A 23,401-nucleotide genomic window follows, 5' to 3' on the forward strand; every position below is an offset into this window, starting at 1 on the left:
GCCCTGAGACTAGTGCTGCTGACTTCAGGTGCTGGGTCCAAGCTGGCATGGCTAGGTCCCATGTTTTTCTGGAGTTCTGAGACTCATTATTTGCCTTTTGTATTTGCTTTGTGTGTCTCACAGCTGCTGAACCAGGACAGAGTAGCTTGAAAGCCTCACAATACATTCCCTGGTACATTAAATCCACAATAACTGGCTCTTGCCCCAGACTCCCTGTGCTGTGACCTGATCCCAGCAGCAGCTCCCCTCTGCCCAAGTGAAACAGATCTTTTCTGAAGTTCTTCCAAAATATTTTCTGGAAATTTTTAGTATTCCACATATTTGTGGGTTCTATCATTCCACAACTTGGTCAGAGGATTATTCTGCTGTTAATTTGAGGAAAGCTCGGAGTGGGTCAGATAGAGACATGTCTACTCTCCACCATCTTGGCTCTCCCCCTCTCTTTTTGCTTTTTTTGCTTATTCTTTAAGGTTGAGGTCTGCTCCTAGGGCAAGGATAAGATTGTCCCAAGCTTCTTCTAAAAGGATGACATGAGTTTTCCACATACCTGAGATTAGTGCTGCCAGTTCCTTCCAAAGCTTGAGTAGACATGGCCAAGTCCCAATTATTGTGCTGGGGTTCAGGGGCTCACTATTTGCCTTGTGTAGTTGAGTTGCAGGTCTCACAGATAGTCTGCAGATACCCTGGCTTCTGGACAAAGTAGCCAATGCTGCTGTACATTCCCTATCTAGGGTCTCTCCTCTCTGGGCCTCCCTAGACTGCTCCTGCATTGGGCCATGACCCTTGCTCCTCCACCCCTTCATGCTATTGAAACAGACCTTTCCTGAAGTCCTAAACTATCTTCTGCGGAAAATCTGTCACACCCCAAATATTTGTCAGTTTTGTCACTTTGAAATCCATTCAGAGGTTTGATCTGGTGTTGATTTTGAGTGGAGCCCAGAAGAGTTCAGGCAAAGTACTCTCTACTCTCTGTCATCTTGACTCTACCCCCCATCGCTTTTTGTTTGCAAAATACATGCAATGATAGTTTTCAACATGTTTCTTTGCAAAACTTTGTGTCCCATTTTTTTTCCCTCCTCCCATCCTAGACAACAAGTAATCCATATAGGTTAAATATGTGCAGTTCTTATAAGCATATTTCCATATATATCATGTTGTACAAGAAAAATCAGATCAAAAAGGGAAAAAATGAGAAAGAAAGAAAAACAAGCAATCAACAAAAAAGTGAAAATACTATGTTGTGATTCATATTTAGTTCTCACAGTCTTCTCTCTGGGTGCAGATGGCTCTCTCCATCACAAATCTGTTGGATGTGTACACTGTTCTCGTTTCTACTCACTTCACTTAGCATCAGTTCATGTAAGTCTATCCAGACGTCTCTGAAATCATCCTGCTGATCATTTCTTATAGAATAATATTCCATAACATTCATATACCATAACTGATTTAGCAATTTTTTAACTGATGGGCTCAGTTTCCAGTTTCTTGCCATTACAAAAGGGACTGCCACACACATTTTTTGTCTATGTGGGTTCTTTTCCCTTTTTAATGATCTCTTTGGGATACAGACCCAGTGGAGACTGTTGTCTCAAAGGATATGCACAGTTTAATAGTCCTTTGGACATGGTTCCAAATTGGACTCCAGAATGGTTGGATCAGCTCCCAACTCCACCAATAATGTGTTAATGTCCCAATTTTCCCACATCCCCTCTAACATTCATCATTATTTTTGTCAATCTGAGAGATATGTAGTGGTACCTCAGAGTTGTCTTACTTAAGTTGCATTTCTCTAATAGTAATTTAGAACATTTTCCTATATGACTAGAAATGGCTTTTATTTCTTCATCTGAAAATTGTTCCTATTCTTTGACCATTTATCATTTGAAGAATGGCTTATATTTTTTAAAATTTGAGTCAAATCTCTCTATATTTTAGAAATGAGACATTTATCAGAACTCTGATATAAAAATTTTCCCCCCAATTTTTCTATTCCTCTTCCAAATTTGGCTAATTGTTTTTGTTTGTACAAAAACCTTTTAGTTAAACAAAATCAAAGTTATTCATTTTGCATTTCATAATGTTCTCTAGTTCTTCTTTGTTCATAAATTCTTTCCTTCTCCACAAATCTGAGAAATAGGCTATCTTTTATTGTCCTTATTTGCTTATATTATCATCTTTTATGTCTACATCATGAACCCATTTCAGTTTTATCTTGGTATAGTTTATTGGGTGTTGGTCAATGCCTAGTTTCTGCCATAGTACTTTCCAATTTGTTCCTTGCAATTTTTGTCAAATAATGAGTTTTTATCCCAGAAACTGAAGTCTTTTGGTTTTATCAAATACCAGATTACTATAGTCATCGACTATTGTGTCTTGTGAACTTTTCCACTGATCCACTAATCTGTTTCTTAGACAGTACCAAATGGTTTTGATGACTGCTGCTTTATAATGTACTCTTTAGTATTTTTACCATATAGCTAGATCATCTTCATTTGCATTTTTTAGCAATTCCCTTGAAATTCTTAACTTTTTATTTTTCTAGATGAATTTTTTTGTTATTTTTCTAGCTTTGTAACACAGCTTTTCTTAAAACAATAGATAATATATATCTAAATTCAAGAGCAATCATTATTTATGATATTGAGTTAGAATACTTTTCAGTAAAATCAGGAGGGATGCCCATAATAATCATCATTATTCTTTAACACTACTATATGTGCTAGCTATAACAATAAATAAAAAATTGAAGAAATAAGACTAGACAAAGAAACAAAAACAGAATTCTTTGCAGATGATGCTACAGCATATTTAGAGAACCAAGTGAAAAAATAGTTGAAACAACTTGCAGAATATAAACGATGATATCATAAGCGCTTATGACCCAACAAGGCATAGAGGATCATAGGAAATAAAATGAGTAATTTTGACTACATGAAACTTAAAAAGATTTCTTTTTAGCTGGGGGGGGGCTTAAATTATTGTACCCTCTCGTTAATTTTAGATTCTCTTTCTATTGCTAACATTCACCAGTCTGATTTCCTTGAGATTCATATGATCCACATTTCTTTTCCAATCTACATTCTGGTAGATTACTAGAATGTTCTCCCTTCTCAAGAAGTCAGTACCTGACTCATTGTCTTCATCTCCTAAAACATGCTTTTTACTTCTAGGGAATTTCAATATGTAGGTCAATGATTCATCAGATAGACTAATTTCCCTATTCCTCAACTTTCTCGACTATCATGACATACTTCTAAACTTTAATTCTGTTATATAGTAAAGATAGTCATAACCTTGATTTTGCTACCAGTCATAAGCAATTTTACATTCATATTTCAAGAATGCTTTTTTAAACATGATCTACTTTTCTATCTTTCTGCCTCTCCCAATATTTTACTCATTCTAAATCCTTCTAAACTTCAAATACTATCCCTTAACATCCATCATTCCTACTGTAACTATAATTTCCTAGCTTGCCAATATTAGTTTATTGGTGAACCAGGTAAATTCTCTATCTCTTATTATCAAATTCTTATTTCATTGTTCTCATACATAGAATATTCTGTCTTTTAGCCTTTTATGGAATTGCATGTTAAATGTTACACATAAAATAATTATAATAACTAGGTAGGGACAATAGAATCACAAAGCTACTGAAAGGAATATTAGAGCTCATCTAATCTAATCCCATTATTTTACAAATGAAGATAATGAGGGCCAAAACGATTCAGTGACTTGTCCAAGATCATAAAGGTAATAGGTATCAAATACAAAATTTGAACCATGATGTAAGATGAATCTTTTAAAGTGTCCTGCTTTGAGCATTTAAAAAAAAAATCCCTTTGTAAATATGAATAATTAAATGCTACTTAAATTTCTTAAAGTTATATCTTCAGGCATTCAATTTGCTTAAAATAGAACATTCCTGCTTCCTTAATGTTTCTCTGAAAGTAAAACTCCTGCTATAAGAATGTACCTCAAATACCCACTGAATTATCAAATATTAGGGCTGGAAAGGATTTCAGTGACCATTTAATCTAAACCAGACTTAAAAAGAAATTTTCTTTAGAGTACGTTTAATTTTTTAAAATCCTGTTTATGCTTGAAAATTTATAGTTCATGGAACTTACTACTGTGTGAGGAAGCATATTCCTTTTCCAATAGATCTAATTATTTAGCAATTGTTGGGTTTTTTCCTGACATCAAATCTAAATTTTTCTTTATGCTTCTGCCAATTGCTTCTAGCTTTTTCCTCTGAAACTAAGCAAAAAAAAAGATTAATCTTAATCAGCATTCCATGTCATAGATCTTCAAATATTTATAAATGTCACATTCCTTTTGATTCTTCTTCAGTCCAAATATAATCAAAATGGTTCTTATGAGATATAAGCTTAAAGAAATTCCTAAATTCTTAACATCCTAGAATTAGGAAGACAAATTCAAATCTGGACCCAGATACTTGCCTAATGACTAGTGAATAGATCATTTGCTATTAGCTTTAATTAAGTCACTTAACTTCTGTTTGCCTCAGTTTCAACTCTAAAATGGGAATCATAATAGCAACTACCTGTTGTTGTGAGGATCAAATGAAATATTATTTGTAAAGCTCTTAATCCTAGTGACTGATCCACAGAAGGACTTAACAAATAATTAGTTTTTTCTTTCCTTTAAATTTTTTTTTTCATTATCCTGCCTATCTTATTTAGGATGTTCTCCCCCTTATTATACTTCTTAAAATGTAGTAGACAGAATGAAGGTCAGCATTATAGATTTGGTGTTATTTGACTTGTTCACCTTCTTATTATTTATATCATCACCTGCATAATATAACCTAAGATCATAGTAGTTTGAAATCTGGAAATACTATCTTACCATCATGTTGGTTATTTTTCATCACTTCCCTTGAACAGTTTACAACTTTTATTTAATAGTGTTCAACTTTTATTTCTCAAAATAATTTTTTCCTATTTTTATCTAGATCTTTTAAGTATCTTTTTTGGTAGTTTGATTGATTTGAAATATTAGTTAACTTCAGCAGTATTATCATTTGTACAGGAATGGACCTGCCATGAGCACTGAATTCTCCAGCTATTTATGTGTGTTTTTTTTTCTTTTTTAGGAAAACTTCATAATTGAACCTATCCAAGTATTCATTAGGCTTTGGTAAATTGATTCCAGAATTTTCTGTTTTTTTATTGTTATTTTGAAAGGGATTTCACTTTCAATTAGTGCCTGTTAGATTTTGTTATTCTATTAGAACATCCTGGTTTTTGAAGCTTGAAAGGATTTCCAAGGCCAACTGTTGCAGTTACAGAGATTGCAACTGAAGCCAAGGAAATTTAGGTGATCAGACCCAAAATCATACTAGTAGAAATCTCAGAAGCATCAAGTGAATCCTGGTTTTCTCAGGTTAGAGCTAGTGCTTTTTGCATTTTACTATATTATCTTCCCAAATCTTTATAACCCTTATACTTTTGTCCAAAACATAAGCCTCCTCTAATCTTCCCTACTTTTAAAGTTTTATTTATATGTTTTGTAACAAAATAAAATATTTAGAGGAAAGGAATAATTTACAACACAGGGACCTTAACTTAACATGCATACAACACATGATATCTGTAGAATAACCTATTTTTTTTTATTCTCAGAAATCTATTTTCTTTTTCTCTTACACACACCCCCTTGAATAAGTAAAACAGAGAAGTAAAACAAAGAGAAATAAAACAAAATTCTTATAACAAATCTGCATAATCAGGCAAGATAGTCCTTCAATGCTTGCAGATAAGTTTACATATATATATATATACATACATGTATAATATATGGACATGTGTATATTATATATATGCATGTATGTATTATGATTCTGCATGTTAAATCTATCATCTTTTTTGTAAAAGATAGCATATTTGTTCCTCTGGAATTAGGAATGATAATTGTATTGGTTATAATTCTTAAATCTTTCAAAGTTGTTTTGTTTTTGTTTTTGTTTTGTTTTCAGTGTTGATGTTAATATCTATAGTGTTATCCTGATTCTGTTTATTTTGTTTATCACTTTCTAAAATCCTCAAAATTTGTCATTTATATAAAATTATTATAATATAAATTTTTCTTCTGCTTCTTCCTACTTCACTATGGATTAGTTCATGTAAGTCTTACCATGGCTTTTTCTTTTGTTTTTAAAATATTTATTTAATATTTTTCCCAGTAATATTTAAAAGTTTTTTACATTGTTTTTAAAACTTTTAAGTTCCAGATTCTCTCCCTTATCCTTATACCTCTCATTAAAAACTACATGTGAAGTTATGCAAAACATTTCCATAAAAGTCATGTTGTAAAAAAAAAAATAGATCTCACACCCTAATTAAAAAAAAAAAACTCTCAAGAAAAATAAAGTTAAAAAAAAGTTTGATTCAATCTGTATTCAGACACAATAAATTCTCTGGGTATGGATAGGATTTTTCATCATTAGTCCTTCAGAGTAGTCATGTATCATTGTACTGCTGAAAAGAACAAAGTCATTCACAGCTGGTCAATCCCAGAACACTGCTGTTATTTTGTGTATAGTACCTTTCATTTTGCTTGAGTTGGCCCGAAGAATTTTCAGGATTTTTTCCTGTTCTCATTTCCCATAGCACAATCATATTCCATGATAATCCATTACTCAATTGATGGGCATCCCTTTAATTTTCAATTTTTTGTCCTAAGAAGAGAGCTACTACTACAAGTATTTTTGTACAAAATTTTTAAAAATTTCTTTTGATATTCATACCTAGTAATAGGTCAAGGGATATACATGAATTTATGGCCCTTTGGGCATAGATCACATCTTTTTGATAATTTATCAATTGGCTCTTTATAAATTTGATTCAGTTCCTCTATATTTGAGAAATCAGGACTTATCAGAAAAACTTAATTCAAAATTATTTTTCCAATTATTATTGCTAACTGTATTTCCCTCATTTATTTTATTCTCTGTCCCCTTTCATCCTGTCTGTCCTCAAAAGTGTTTTACTACTGACCATTCCTTCCTCCAATATGCCTTGTCTTTTATCACACTCTCTCCCTTTACATATACTATTCCCCTTCTATTTTCCTGCAGGATAATAAGCTATATTTCTATACTCATATTGAGTGTGTAACTTAAAAGTTTTTGCATAAACAAAAGCAGCCAAAATGAGAAGGAAAACAGTAATGGAGGTGGGTGGTGGTGGTGATTTACAACAAATTTCTCTGATAAAGGATTTGTCAAAAATATGGAACTGAGGGGAATAGCTGTACAAATTTTAGTGTATGATTGTGATGAAATACTATTGTATTATAAGAAATGACAAGCAGAATGATTTCAGAAAAACCCAGGAAAACTTATATGAACTGATACAAAATGAAGTGAGTAGAACCAGAACAACATAGTACCTGCAATACTGTAATAATAATCAACTATGAAAAATATTTGACCTTATCAAAGACTCATGATGAAAAAAGCTGCCCATCTCCCCCCAAAAAACTGATGAATTCTTAAGTGCAAACTGAAGCATTTTTTCACTTTCTTTTCTTTTCTTTTCTTTTCTTTTTTCTTTTCTTTTCTTTTCTTTCCTTTCCTTTCCTTTCCTTTCCTTTCCTTTTCTTTTCTTTTCTTTTCTTTTCTTTTCTTTTCTTTTCTTTTCTTTTCTTTTCTTTTCTTTTCTTTTTTCTTTTCTTTTCTTTTCTTTTCTTTTCTTTTCTTTTCTTTTCTTTTCTTTCTTTCTTTCTTTTCTTTCTTTCTTTCTTTCTTTCTTTCTTTCTTTCTTTCTTTCTTTCTTTCTTTCTTTCTTTCTCTCTCTCTCTCTCTCTCTCTCTCTCTCTCTCTCTCTCTTCTCTCTCTCTCTCTCTCTCTCTTTCTTTCTTTCTTTCTTTCTTTTTTTTGCAACATGGCTAATACAAAAATGTTTTGCATGATTTCAATTGTATAACATTGTTTTAGAATGGGAGGGGAAGGATTGGTGGAAGGGAGAATATTTTGAACTCAAAATTTTTAAAATGAATGTTTTTAAAAGTCCCCAAAATGCAATTGACTCAACAAAAAAGAAAGTTAATTAAGGGAGTTTAGGTTAGCACTGAAAATTTCAAATTATATTGCAAAACTGCAACCATCAAAACAATTTGGTGCTATGGAAAGAGTAGAAAGGTTGATTAGTAGAACAAATTTAAGTAATCAATATACATAAACAAATGAGTTTAATGACCTAGTGTTTTATAAAACCAAAACCTCATTATTTGACAAAATCTGTTGGAAAAATTAGAAAGCAGTAAAGCAGTAATGAGGCATAGATCAGCATTTCACACAGTTTACCAACTTCATAATTTATTTATAAAGGGTGACAAAAGCAAATTAGTAGAAAATAGAAGAAATTGCCCATCAAATTTGTAAATAGGGGGAAAGTTTACAACCAAATTAGAAATAGAAAAGAACATAGGAGATAAAAATGGATAATATTGATTATGTAAACTTAAAAAGTTCTGTATAAACAAAACTAATGCAGCTAAAATTAGGGGGAAAACAAGAAACTGGACAAAAATCTTTGCAGTAAATTTCTCTGATAAAAGTTACATTTCTAAAATACATGAGAAACTGAGGTAAATTTATAATGGGAAAAATTTCACTATCTATAAATAGTTGTGGGATCTGAATGGGTACTTTTCAGAGGAGGAAATACAAACTACAAATAGACTGAATTCACTTATATGATTTTAAATCGCTAATATTTAGAGAAATGTAAATTAAAACAACTCAAAAATGGCACTTCATATGCATGAGATTGGCTAAGATGACAAAAACAATAATAGCAAATGTCTATAGAGGATGTGAGAAAATAGGCACATGAAATGAACTATATTGGTGCACCTATGAGGTAGTCTAGTCTAACCATTGTGGAATGCTATTTGAAACTATGCTCCAAAATCTATTAAATTTTGATATACCCTATGACTCAGAAATAATACTTGAGCACTATTAGGCCTATAATCCCAAAGAGAGAAAAGAGAGAAAGATCTACATGTTAGAATAAGATTTATGGAAGTTTTTTTTTTTTTTTTGTAATGGCAAACAATTAGAAACTAAGGAGACCCCAGTATTAATATCTTCTATCAATTTATTAACAAATACTTGCAAAAATTTGTTAATTTTATTCAAGAGTATTAAACTATGTCTAGTTTCATAATGCATGGAAAATATAATGGGAAAAGTGCATTCAGATTTTCTCACTAAAGTAGAAAATGTAACAGAAACCTGGATGCTTGCATGCTTGCTTTGCAAGTGTATACTTAAAGTATAGGGTGGGTATGGCTAACAGCCAAAGAATGCCTTCCCTGACTTACGCCTATCTATCCAATTTGAGGGATTTTATAATCCCTGTGGGCTACCTTGAAAAATCTGCTTGTGTGTGCCTGATCCCCAGCTAAAGAAAAATTCTCAGAAAGCCATTCCCCTCCTGAATAGTCAACATTTCATTCTAGAGATAAGATATAATTACATCCTATTTGCCATACCATTTCCTGATCTTGTATTCCATTTTTTCAATAACACAGAACCAGTGGCCTGACAATATGGTGCAAGCTCAAGGGGGTCGAGAATTGTGAAAGGTTAGTTATTTTTTCCTTATAAATGAATGAGCAGGAAAACTTAATTTTCTAGCCTGTCAGTACTATTTGGGTATTATATTTTCTTACTGCATACTAAAACAAAAAACAAAAAACCCGAACACACAAGTCCTTGATATCTGACCCCACACCCACAAAGGTTTTCCTTACCCTAAGAACAAAGGGATATGTGCACATATCCAGCACTTGCTCCAATTATAGGCGAGCTGGCATGTTGGATCAAATGTTTCCCTCAATCCCAAGGGCACAAAACAGACTGTAAGACACAAAAAATAAATGCACAATAGATCATAGGTAAAAGATTTCAATTCTAATTATCAAGGTCAAACTAAGAAGCATCCAAGGACCACTGATTGGTCTTAGGGATACTCTCTCAGCTTACCTGGGTCCCAGGATTGATCAGGGGTTGCTTCCTCTGCTAGACTGAGATCAATCATAGCAGACTTCACGTGGGAATGATGTATCCCAATTGTTCATTCAGCAATCTTGATAACAGTATGACTGATCAGTAGGACCTGGAAAGATCCATTGTATAAGGGCTGGAAAACAGATGCCTTTCTAAAGTCAGGGGAACATCCTGGCTTAAATGAATTCACTATCTCTTTCAAAGACAGAGTTTGCATCAAGGCTACCTCCTTCCAGACCTGTGAAAGAGAACTAGACAGAATCACATATCTTACCAGGTTTTCATCCCCTGAGGCTAGGCTCATGTTTTGTGTTCCAGCCCTGAGTAGCAGTAATCAAATAGAATTTCAAAAGGTAACAATCCAGATCCTGCCTACTACAGTTTCTTAGTTAGAATGACACAAGGGGAAATACCTGTGGCTATTTTAACTGTATTTCTGGGCAAAGTTTTCCCAGAAGGTTCTAGATTTCGCTATTTAGTCACTCAATTCTCCCTGATGGTTGAGAGTGATAAGATATGTACAAATGAAAGCTTATTCCAAAAAACTTGAAGAGTTGTTTAGTTATTTCTGCAGTCAAGTATGGCCCTTCATACATGGGAGTCAAAATGTTGGTATTATGCCTTTGATACTATGTTTGCTGTGGTGTGCTGCACCAGAAAGGTCTCTACTTATTGGCTCAATTGAGCTCTGCACACAAAAACATCTGTAGCCCATAAACTTTGGTAATTCAACAAGGTCAATCCAGAGGTGTTCACATGGTAGGGTTGTTCACTTTTTCCCCTGTTTTGACATGGTTTTCTTCTGCAAGAAATTGACTTGTTGACAAAAGAGGCTGCTGAAATCATATGATGGGCCTCTGCATAAACACTAGATGCAAACCATGACTAGAGAGCTTGCAGTACAGGGGCCATCTCAGGTCCCTTAGGTCCCTGGGCCTGGAGTTCTTGAACAGGAGGAACACAGTCATTTAGGGGGCTTCATTCTGATCCCTCAGATGTCAATATGAGTACCTGTGAGCCCCAAGAAGCAAAACAGCTTGAAGAATTTGGTCAATATATGAGACATAAGCTCTTGGCTTATTATTTGTGATAGTGACGCAAATACTTCCACAAGATGTCAATGGCATGAAAGACCTTCCCTCCAAAAGTATATTTGAAATCTGTTTAAATGTTCGCTAAAGGCCCTCAGCCATCTGGTATGCCTTGATAAGTACTAGCAACTTGACTTCCTATATCCCAAATCCATCAGTTTGTGCAGTTAGGGCTCAATAGCACAAGGGACACAATCACTCTCACAATCCCTTATACCCCATCAGTGAACAAGGTGAGATCAGGCTTCTCCAAGGGACCATCTATACGGTCAGGCTATGGACTCTCCATGAGCTTAAGACACTCAATCAATTTATACCTCATTGTCTTTCAGGAGTTTAGGAAGGAAAGTGCCTGGATTAAAGATATTAATATGGAGAGATTAGGGTCACATCAAAAATTTACCTCAAAACTATGCACCAGCTGGTGGAAGAAAGCTTGAATCTTAGACTGGAATAAAATGGCAGCAACACTATGAGGTCTAAGTCCCTAGATAGTTGAGGGATGGCCAAGGACAAGGATTTGAGTCTTTTTTCACAAGCTGCCATGAGGGCCCAAAGGCACCTTACTGTACCTCATGCTATTGGATCAAACTGGCAAGAATAATAAAGACCTATGATGGGGCCTCAGATTTTGGTTGAGAAATCTCAACAGCCCCTCTCCATTCATGTATAAAAAAGAAGGAAAAATAATTTGTCATAATTGGGAAGTCTCAGATTTGTTGAGACCATCATTATTTGTTTTACTTGCTTAAAATTTCAAAGCTTCTGAATGTGTGAAGAACTCAGAACTTCTTTAATCATATAAACTAGTTCTTTTGATGAAAGTGGGGGAGAAAACCATAGATCTTTGAGCAAGCCCTTGATTGCAGGGAGTAGCATTATGGAGAGAGCCTAAATTTTACAGCTTGGGGCAAGCAGAGAGGGCTTTGTACCTTAACCTTTTGATCTTAATTGGGCCTTTTATTCTTTAAAGGAACCTTTATAACTGCCCCACCTGAGGTAGAGGTCTTGGTTGAATTCTTAAATGAATTCTTTGTATGGACAAAACTATCATAATTCCATAGTTAATGTATCCAATTAGAAAGCCAAGATATGAAACCAACCTCTGAGGTTATTTTTCCTTTATAAAAATCCTATCTCAGCCCCCTTTCCTTGCTTAAAAAAAAAAAAAAAGCCACATGATTTAGCCCATTATTAGCAAGATAATAAAATCTTTGCCTCCCAAGTCAAAGAAATCTAAAACTACAAATTATTTTGAGATACCTAGCAATACCAGCCATAACCCCAATATATTTTTGGGATCCAACACTCCTGAACCTCAATACCTTGGTGTTCCTCTAGGGCTGAAATCCAAAGGCAACAGTATCCCACAACCCTCAGCAGGGTACTTACCTGAAGTTTTGCTTTTGGTATTGGCATTTGAAGTATACCCAGGAGACTCTATCATTTGTCCAGGCTGTAGGGTTAGGGCCTAGCTCATATTCTAGGTACTGCACTGTGGAAGGTGAAAACGCTTAACTTTTTTTATTATAGCTTTTTATTTACAAGATATATGCATGGGTAATTTTTCAGTATTGATAATTGCAAAACCTTTTGTTCCAACTTTTCCCCTCCTTCTCCCTATCCCTTCCCCCAGATGGCAAGTAGACCAATACATGTTAAATATGTTAAAGTATAAGTTAAATAAAGTAAATAAGTTAAAAAATAAGTTAAATAAGTAAAATATATGTATACATGTGCATACAGTTATTTTGCTGTACAAAAAGAATCAGACTTTGAAATAGTGCACAATTAGCCTGTGAAGGAAATCAAAAATGCAGGCAGACAGAAATAGAGAGATGGGGAATTCTATGTAGGGGTTCATATTCATCTCCCAGAGTTCTTTCCCTGGGTGTAGCTGGATTAGTTCATTACTGCTCTATTGGAACTGATTTGGTTCATCTCATTGTTGAAGAGGGCCACGCCTATCAGAATTGATTATCATATAGGATTGTTGTTGAAGTATATAATGATCTCCTGGTCCTGCTCATTTCACTCAGCATTAGTTCATGTAAGTCTCTCCAGGCCTTTCTGAAATCATCCTGTTGGTCATTTCTTTCTTTTTTTTTTTTTTTTTTTTTTGCCATTTTCTTCTTTAGTTCATTTTATTTCATTCATTTATTTATTTTTATTATAACTTTTTATTGACAGAACCCATGCCTGGGTAATTTTTTTTACAGCATTATCCCTTGCACTCATTTCTGTTCCGACTTTTCTCCTCCCTCCCTTTGCCCCCTCCCCCAGATGACAAGCAGTCCTATACAAGTTAAATATGTCACAGTGTATCCTAGATAAAATATATGTGTGCAGAACCGAACAGTTCTCTTGTTGCACAGGAAGAATTGGATTCAGAAGGTAAAAATAACCTGGGAAGAAAGACAAAAATGCAAGCAGTTTTTTTAATTCATTTCCCAGTGTTCTTTCTTTGGGGGTAGCTGCTTCTGTCCATCCTTGATCAATTGAAACTGACTTAGATCTCTTTGTCGAAGAGAATCACTTCCATCAGAATACATCCTCAAACAGTATCATTGTTGAGGTATATAATGATCTCCTGGTTCTGCTCATTTCACTTAGCATCAGTTCATGTAAGTCTCGCCAGTTCTCTCTGTATTCATCCTGCTGGTCATTTCTTAACAGAACAAAAATATTCTATAACATTCATATATCACATTTTACTCAATCATTCTCCAGTTGATGGGCATCCATTCATTTTCCAGCTTCTAGCCACTATAAACAGGGCTGCCACAAACATTTTGGCACATACAGGTCCCTTTCCCTTCTTTATGATCTCTTTGCGGGGGTATAAGCCCAGAAGTAACACTGCTGGATCAAAGGATATGCACAGTTTGATAACTTTTTGAACATAGTTCCAAATTGCTCTCCAGAATGGCTGGATGTATTCACAATTCCACCAACAATGTATCAGTGTCCCAGTTTTCCCACATCCCCTCCAACATTCTGCATTATCTTTACCTGTCATTCTAGCCAATCTGACAGGTGTGTAGTGGTATCTCAAGAGTTGTCTTAATTTGCATTTCTCTGATTAATAATGATTTGGAGCATATTTTTATATGGCCAGAAAGTTTCAATTTCTTAGTCTGAGAATTGTTCATATCCTTTGACCATTTATCAATTGGAGAATGGCTTGATTTCTTATAAATTAGAGTCAATTCTCTATATATTTTGGAAATAAGGCTTTTATCAGAACCTTTAACTATAAAAATATTTTTCCAGATTGTTTCCCTTCAAATCTTGTCTGCATTAGTTTTGTTTGTACAAAAACTTTTCAATTTGATATAATCAAAATTTTCTATTTTGTAGTCAATAGTGACCTCTAATTCTTCTTTGGTCATAAATTCCTTCCTCTTCCACAGGTCTGAGAGGTAAACTATCTTATGCTCTTCCAATTTATTTATAATCTCATTTTTTATGCCTAGGTCATGAACCCATTTTAACCTTATTTTGGTGTATGATGTTAAGTGTGGGTCAATGCCTAGTTTCTGCCATACTAATTTCCAATTTTCCCCTGCTAGTCATTTCTTATAGAATAATAATATTCCATAATATTCATATACCACAATTTATTCAACCATTCTCCAATTGACGGGTATACACTCAGTTTCCAGTTTCTGGCCACTACAGAGAGGGCTGCCACAGACATTCTTATAAATACAGTTCCCTTTCCCTTCTTTAAAATCTCTTTGGAAGATAAGCCCAGTATTAATACTGCTGGGTCAAAGGATATGCACAGTTTGATAACTTTTTGAACATAGTTCCAAATTGCTCTCCAGAATAGCTGGATGTATTCACAATTCCACCAATAATGTATCAGTGGCCCAGTTTTCCCATATCCCGTTTAACATTCTGCATTATCTTTCCCTGTCATTCTAGCCAATCTGACAGGTGTGTAGTGGTATCTCAGCATTGTCTTAATTTGCATTTCTCTGATTAATAATGACTTGGAGCATCTTTTCATATGGCTAGAAATAGTTTCAATTTCTTTGTCTGAGAATTGTTTGTTCATATCCTTTGACCATTTATCAATTGGAGAATGGCTTGATTTCTTATAAATTAGAGTCAATTCTCTATATATTTTGGAAATGAGGTCTTTATTGAAACCTTTGACTGTAAAAATGTTTCCCCACACACTGTAACTTTAAAGGAGACTCAGTGGTCTTTTTCATAAAGACAAGATAGGAGAAAAGTTTCTTTATAAGCTCCCCAAGAAGCAGAGGCAAACTGTAAGTTATCAACGTATTGAAATAAACTGGACCTCCATAACTGGTGTATATTTTATTGGTGTTTGACAGAACTTGTGTGAATTGAAAGAGATTCTCAATAACTCTGGTGACAGCCTGATCTAAGCGTATTTATTGATAGCCTTTCCAAGTAAAGGCAAAAAAGTACTATGTATCTTGGTCTCCTGGAACACAAAAAAGGCAGCATACAATATACTTTTTTTAAAGTTTATTTATTTTTAATATACATTGTTTTATGAATTATGTTGGGAGAAAAAATCAAAGCAAAAGAGAAAAACCATGGGAGAGAGGGGAAAAAAGCAGAAAAAAGATGTGAACATAGCATGTGTTAATTTTCATTCAGTCTCCTTGGCACTTTTTCTGGATGAAGATGGTATTTTCTGTCCAAAGTCTATTGGAATTGCTTTGGATCACTGAACTACTGAAAAAAAAAAAAACCAAGCCTTTAATTGATCATCACACATTCTTTCTGTTATTGTGTACAATGTATTCCTGGTTCTGCTTGTTTTGCTTAGCATCAGTTTATATAAATAGTTCCAGGCCTTTCTATAATCAGCTTCATACAAATTCCCTAGCACCTACTTCCTCCTGTAATTGTGAATATTCATCCCTAGATGTTTTGGACAGACTATTTGGAATGCCTGGGGATTGTGATTGTGCACATCAAGGCATCAGTGGATGGGGTCTACCTAGTAGCTAGTAACTGGTTCTTCATGGGAATTCCTTTGGATAACTTGGAGGATGTGATCCTTTGCTGGAGGCCATGTCCTAATCATTTCCTGCAACCTCTCTTAAAGTGCTCCTCCTTTTTATAGCAAAAGCATACTGGGCCCCTCCATTGTTGATGTGACTGATACAGACACCAGATGATGATAGGCCTCAAAAGTTAGATGTTAGGTTCAGTCTTGTGAAGAATTCACAATGGCCATTCTCTTTGGCAAAAGGTAGGTTTATTTAGAAGAGGTTACAGACAAAATGTAGAATTATAGTAGACATCAAGAATAGTAAATATGAAATAGTCAGGAGAGCATAGAAAGGATTTTTATAATTAATGGTGGAAAGGACAAGTTCACTAGAGAACCTTGTCATTTACCAGGAGAAAGGAACCATGAGGTTGGGGCACATCCTTAGCTGGCATCCTGAAAAGGACATAGCACCCCAAAAAGTTAGCTAGCTATAGGGAAGAGAATTGGGGTTGAGAAGCATAGTAGAATTTGGAAATATATTAGGTGGTATGGAGGAAAGATAAGGAGAAAGATACCATGAGGTAGAGTGTCATGGCAGACTGATCAAAGGAAGATAGCAGTATGGTATGGGCTCTAAGTAGAATTTAACCTCAGGAACTAGGATTTCTGTTAGGACTTGCATGGCAAGATAAGGCTGGCCACGACCCCTACAAAGGAGATGGGCCTCAGAGGTTTGACATAACTTGGATTTCTGAGTAGACAACCTCCCTACAGGGTGAGAGCATGGAACTAGACTGATCTCTGCTTGCCCTAAGGAACAATTTCATCAATGCCCCAGTTTCTCTATGCCAACTACACCTACCATTCAGCACCTCATCATTTTGCCCCCACTCTTTTAATTTGTTAAATCTTTAAAAAGTGGGTTGGGAATCTCTAAATAGAAAGGGGATCTAGCAAACCAATACTAAAATTTTAGGAACTAAATCAAGGGAAACTTGTTAAGTAGTGTACAGATGTTGATAGTGAATACAGTGATCTGTGGGGTTGAAGTGTTACAGAGATGAACCAAAGCCAAAGTTTGGTGATATCACAGGTATACAAAATTGGTTACCAAGGGAACAGCAGCAGGGTTAGGGGTAGTATTTTGCTGGGGTTCACTCACTCCAACAGTTTCCCTCCAAACAAATAGAGATCAAAAACATATAGGCATATATTGGCATATAGGGCGATGATCACATCTAATCAAATTACTTCCTCATGGGAAAGGATGCAGAGCTGATTTGGAGGGATGTTAAACTGGAAAGGTGGGCCCAGAGATTGGAGGGAATTATAAAGATCCCTGAAGCTGGTCAATACAATTTCCCAGTGCTAGTCATTTGAAGATGAATTGAGCAATAGAAGAAAACAACCCTAACAAATAGAAATTAGGAACAGTAGCAAACATTAAAGACTTTGATGACACGTGCTGGTGTTCAAAAGGACATAGGCACTGAGTAGAGAAGATAACAGATTGAAGATGGAGATCTCCAATTGGAAGTATTTCTCTTGATAGAGCCTTCAGAAATATAAAAGTGCATTCCTTAGGGGCATAGATGATCCCTGAAATCAGGTTTTATCCTAATCTGACCAAAGTGTTATCTTTCTCCTGATAGGAACCCATAGGGTGAGACAAGGATAACTTGAGATAGAGCACTAAGAGCAGAGCTCTTGTCCTTGGGATATATATGGTTTAAAAAGCAGGAAAAAATGGTTCAAGAAGTAGTGGGGGAAAACAATTCACCTGGAGAGAACATGATCAGTTTTCTCCACCTTCCCTGAAGATTGAAGATGCCATTCATAGTGGATATAATAATTCATTTTAAGTGTCCTATTTTAGATTTTTGGTATGTGATGGCTAGGTACTCTATAAAGGCCAGAATGAGGCATGAACTCTTTTAGTTGAGGCTGTTTTATCTGCAACTATCTTGCACTTAGTAGATAAGGAAAACTCAAAAGTAACAAAAGGAGAGAGGGAGTAGGGTGGACTCCACGATCTCAGTTTCCAGAGCCTCCATTAAAATTCCTTTTGACATAAGCCTATTTAAGAACAAAAGACCGACTTAAGACTGGTATGTTTATTAAAGTGGGTTACTAAGCAAAAAGTAGCCAAGATCCTCATGAAGGAGATTGCTTTGGGGAGCTGAAGTTATCTGTGACCCAAAAGCAATTTTCAGAAAGAAGATTCCCATCAGATTTAGAGAAACATCCAACCCTTTCTTAACAAGGAACTGAGAATAAAACTCTGTTAAAAAGTAAGACTTTGAGATAGATTAGTCCATACCCTATGAGGCATATGTATAAAAATCTCTGCCAATCTTTTCTAGACAAGCATCCTGCCTAATACTTGTCCTAGCTGGTTCACAAGAGACTAAAGGGCATTCTTTGTAGTCTGATATAGGCCAAAGAAAATTTTCACTGACATGTCTGGGATTAGAAGCTGGCTAGATGATGTTTAAAACCACCCAGAAGGGGAAGAGTATATCTCCTCTTTGCTAGAGTCTGGTTGTAGGGTAGACCGGGAGAGGCCAATTTATAAATTGGTCCTATCCAATAAGTTATAAGAAAACATGTTTGTGTCACAGAACACATAAGACAGGGGAAATAACATCTGTGTGTCCTGTGACACAAACATGTCAAAGCTTACATAGCTTATATAAAACTGACATTTTGCTTATGGCTTTTAAGCTTATCACTTGCTCTGAATATAGAAATTTCTCTTAAGAAAAAGCAGGAGCAGGACAAAGCATTCTTAGCTGTTTGACTTCAGGTATGAAGACAAAAAAATTAATTCTATCCCAATATTAAAGATGAATGATGCCCAGATAAACAAGTTCACAATTTTAGCATGCACTAGTTAATAGTGATTATCTCATATAATTGTAAGAGTAAGTGATTCATTCGCAATTTATAAAACCAGTCCAGATAAGGTTTTTCATTTTAGCCCCACCTTTCCATATAAAATAACTACCAGTTTTTAGCTAATTTTAAGCATATTTTCCACAAGTTTTAGTTATAGGCCAAACCTCAGTTCTGCAATTCCAGAAAGAAGCCATTATTTATCACTCTTACTATTTACTAAGTTTCATAGACACAACCAATAAGATTTTCTTTTCCAAAGCTTTTGCAACTCTCAGAGTTCTTAGAAGAGAGCTTGTGCTTCCGATTCTCAAATGAGTTTCCATTTTGAATTGGAGAAAAACAAAGATAAAAAGATAATCCTTAAAATTCAGATAGAACATAATCTTTCACAAAAATGTTTTGTACTAATAATCAATTAAAAGTTATTTTAAAATTGACCAAACTATTTAACTTTAGTTTGTGAGATTTTCTAAATTCTAACTGAATCAATCCTTTTAAAAAATGTTTTTAAAAATTTTTTTATAAGATTGAATCCTTTTTTCTGAAGATGAATTCTACAGAGTAATACCTTAGATTGACTGCCAAATGACTTAATGATTAATCTCAGAACCCCCCAAATCTGCTAAAAATGTTTTTAACAGTTTTATAAACTTTAATTAACTAATATTATTTCTATAGACTTAACTAGGTAAGTGCTGGATCCACAGGAAAGAAGTCAGGCTTTTTTCCTTTTGAACATGGAAATTAGGGATATTAATAAAACTTTCCCTGTGTTCTCCCTAACTTCACACTTTAGAAGTTTTTCTTTCTGGCTACATTTAAAATCTTACAAGGTAAGACAAATGGTATTAAAATAATAAAAGAAATACTTAATCATTCACTTGCTTGAGTGGGGCTTTCTCAGACATATCCTTATGGTCTAGGAGACCTCCAAAGGTAAATTAGCATCCACTTGAATGAATAGGAGATTCAGGTTAAGAATGGAATTCAAGATTTGGAGTCCCATCTGCAAGAAAAAAAGCTAAAAAGAACTACTAGCTAGAAGTAATTTACAAGAATATAACTTTGAGAGACTTTCTTAGGCAATTTTCCTAGTTCCCAATATTGTACTGGTTCCAAGCAGTTTTTACAAAGGAAGATGAGATGCTTTTGTTTGAGTTCCCTTTTACCAAATGGTTGTTTAGGAAGGAATACCAGGTGTAGGAATCATACCAGAGATAAATAAAACCTTGCCCCATATCCCACAATCTGTCATCTTTCAGTGTCCCAAAGGATGAGAATATGACAGGAAGAGCTAGTGGCAAGTTGAAAGGTGCCCCTTTCAGAAAGCCTGTCTGGACATTAAGCTTGCCCAAGAGCTGGAGGATAATACACTTCTTCCATGAGTCTTGGGCCTCCTGCAGAGCTGGCCTTTGGTGAAAGAGTTCAAAGGAAAGCATTTACCTTGTGTGATTCCAAGAGAATCCAGGTCCTCAAAGGGGACCTTCTGGATAAAGAATTCAAAGAGATTCTCTTAAAGTCACAAAAGAGTTTATTTATACCATAATTGATAGGCTAAACTCTAAATGAAGTCTAGCAAATTAACTTTATATACTGAAAATTTAGGGCTTAGCTAACAAGCTAACTTACTAGGATGTAAAAGAAAAGATCATAATTTAGGACAAATAAGTTAAGATGGAGGATTTTACAGACGACAAATAAGAAACAACAGATAAAAAGTTTTAATAGCTTCTGATCTTATCCGGAATGGTTCCAGTTTATCCTCATTACATATGATGCTTACTAATATGCTTTTAAATAGATGCTACTATTTTAAGGAAAAGTCCATTTATTCTTCTACTCTCAAGTGTTTTTAATAAGAATGGATGTTGGATTTTATCAAATACTTTTTTTTGCATTTATTGAGTTGATCATATGGTTTTCATTAATTTGGTTATTGATATAGTCAATTATGCTAATAGTTTTCCTAATATTGAATCAGCTCTGCATTCCTGTATAAATCCTGCTTGGTCATGGTGTATTATCCTGGGGATGATTTTCTGCAATCTCTTTGCTAATATTTAAAATTTTAGCATCAATATTCATTAGGGAGATTGGTCTATAATTTTCTTTCTCTGTTTTCAACCTACCTGGTTTAGATATCAGTACCATGTCTGTGTCATAAAAGGAATTTGGTAGAAGCCCTTCATTCCCTATTTTTTCAAATAGTTTATATAGCATTGGAGTTAATTGTTCTTTAAATGTTTGGTAGAATTCACATGTAAATCCATCTGGTCCTAGAGATTTTTTCTTAGGGAGTTGAGTAATAGCTTGTTTTATTTCTTTTTCTAAGATGGGACTGTTTAACCAATTTACTTCTTCACTCTCTTAATCTAGGAAGCCTATATTTCACTTAGGTTATCAAATTTACTTGCATAAAGTTGGGCAAAGTAACTCCTAATTATTGCTCTAATTTCCTCTTCATTGGTTTTCCTTTTTCATTTTTAAGACTAACAATTTGATTTTCCTCTTTCCTTTTTCTAATCAAATTTATCAAAGGTTTATCTATTTTGTTGTTTTTTTTCATAAAACCAACTCTTGGTCTGTCTTATTAATTCAATAGTTTTTTATTTTCAATTTTATTAATTTCTCCTTTTAATTTTAGAATTTCAAAGTTAGTATTTGATTGGGGGGGTTAATTTGCTCTTTTTCTAGCTTTTTAAGTTGCAAGCCCAACTCATTGATCTTCTCTTTTTCTATTTTATTCAAATAAGCCTCTAAAGATATAGTTTCTCTTTATTACCACTTTGGCTGCATCCCACAAATTTTGGTATGTTTTCTCATTGTTGTCATTCTCTTCGTGAAATTATTAATTGTGTCTATGTTTTGCTGTTTCACCCATTCATTCTTTAGGATGAGATTTTAGTTTCCAATTACTTTTTGGTCTATTTGCCCCTAGCTTTTTGTTGAATGCAGTTTTTATTGCATTGTGATCAGAAAATAATGCATTTACTATTTCTGCCTTTTTGCATTTAATTTTGAGGTCTTTATATCCTAATATATGGTCAATTTTTATATAAGTTCCATGAACTGCTGAGAAGAAAATGTACTCCTTTCTATCTCCATTCAGTTTTCTCCAAAGTTCTATCATACCTAACTTTTCTAATATTCTATTTACTTCTTTAATTTCTTTCTTGTTTGTTTTGTGATTTGATTTACCTAATTCTGAGAGTGAAGGTTGAGAATCTCCCACTATTATAGTTTTGCTGTCTATTTCTTCCGGCAACTCTCTTAGTTTCTCCTTTAGGAATTTAGATGCTATATCACTTGGTGCATATATGTTTAGTATTGATATTGCTTCATTGTCTGTTCTATCCTTTGGCAAGATAATAGTTTCCTTCCTTATCTCTTTTAATTAGATTAATTTTTGCTTTTGCTTGATCTGAGATTAGGATGGCTACCCCTGCTTTTTTTTTTTTTACTTCACCTGAAGCATAATAGATTCTACTCCAGCCTTTTACCTTTACTCTATATGTAGCACCCTGCTGTTGGAATCTTTACAAACTGCTAACTCATTAGAGTTGATGTTTTGGGCCAGAACCTGAAACAAGGTACTAAGTAGAACTAATTGATACAATGCTTGTGTTCACACCTTTACTCATTGGAGTTCACAAGTCTGGAAGATTCACAAAGTGAACTTTGTAACTTTGTGAATTCACACCTCCCTTGAAGCTCTTAGGGCCAGAAAGCACTCTGGGAAGAAGCCCATAATCCCTCTTTCTCGTATTCCATAATTCCTCTCTCTCATATATAAGATACAGACAGAGGCTCTCAGAATTCAGCTAAATTACATGAAGAGAAGAATATCAAAGTCAAGAATTCAGTGGAAGATTGAGAAGGCTCTCTCAGAGGCACAACCAGATTCATCTTCATCTCTCACCACTGTGGGGGCTGGGCTCCTGCACTTCCCCAACTGAGACCAAGCTGGTCTGAAAGACTCACCAGAAAGCTAGCCAAGCCCCAAGTGAAGGAGACAAGAGATTCATTCCATCTTTGTGCTGGTTGGAGGCAGAAGAAAACAGAGGCAGAGGCTGAAGGACAGAACCTTTGGATTTGGAGACATTCAGAGGGAGCATTTGGAACCAAGCAGAGAGATAGGCCTCTAAGAATCTAGCTATCCAGGCCCAAGGAAAGAGACAAGACTTGGAAGAAGAAATAAACATTTGTATTTTTACCAGCTGGCTGCATTTGGGTGATTATTACTTTCAACTGCAACTAAGACTGCCTCCAGAAAACCTCCCCCAAGAAACCTACCTTCTCCCAGAGAGAACCATCATCTTATATGTTTTAAAGAAGAAAAAGAACACAATATTTTGGTGCCCTGAATGTGGGACTGATTTCAGT

At 34.7% G+C, this 23,401-nt stretch overlaps 1 protein-coding gene across 13 annotated transcripts in view; it reads left to right on the top strand.

Annotated features, from left to right (window-relative positions):
- The window catches only part of CCDC169 (coiled-coil domain containing 169), a 129,225-nt gene that overhangs the window by 91,028 nt on the left and 14,796 nt on the right, over positions 1–23,401 (top strand). For 6 of the 13 annotated variants that reach the window (XR_007952027.1, XR_007952033.1, XM_051986461.1 and 3 more), the window contains one exon: positions 9,568–9,621. The exons of 3 other annotated variants lie outside the window; for them this stretch is intronic. Coding sequence is in view for 4 of the 10 variants with exons in the window: in XM_051986461.1 (XP_051842421.1) it covers positions 9,568–9,621 (54 nt within the window). In the remaining 6 variants the exon portion in view is untranslated. Of the gene's footprint in view, positions 1–5,119; positions 5,164–9,567; positions 9,622–23,401 lie in introns of those variants that run through there. 4 more of the 13 variants (XR_007952034.1, XR_007952029.1, XR_007952031.1 and 1 more) reach the window with 4 other exon arrangements.

This window comes from Antechinus flavipes, chromosome 3 (assembly GCF_016432865.1).
Source record: "Antechinus flavipes isolate AdamAnt ecotype Samford, QLD, Australia chromosome 3, AdamAnt_v2, whole genome shotgun sequence".
In the NCBI taxonomy this organism is placed as follows: Eukaryota; Metazoa; Chordata; class Mammalia; order Dasyuromorphia; family Dasyuridae; genus Antechinus; species Antechinus flavipes.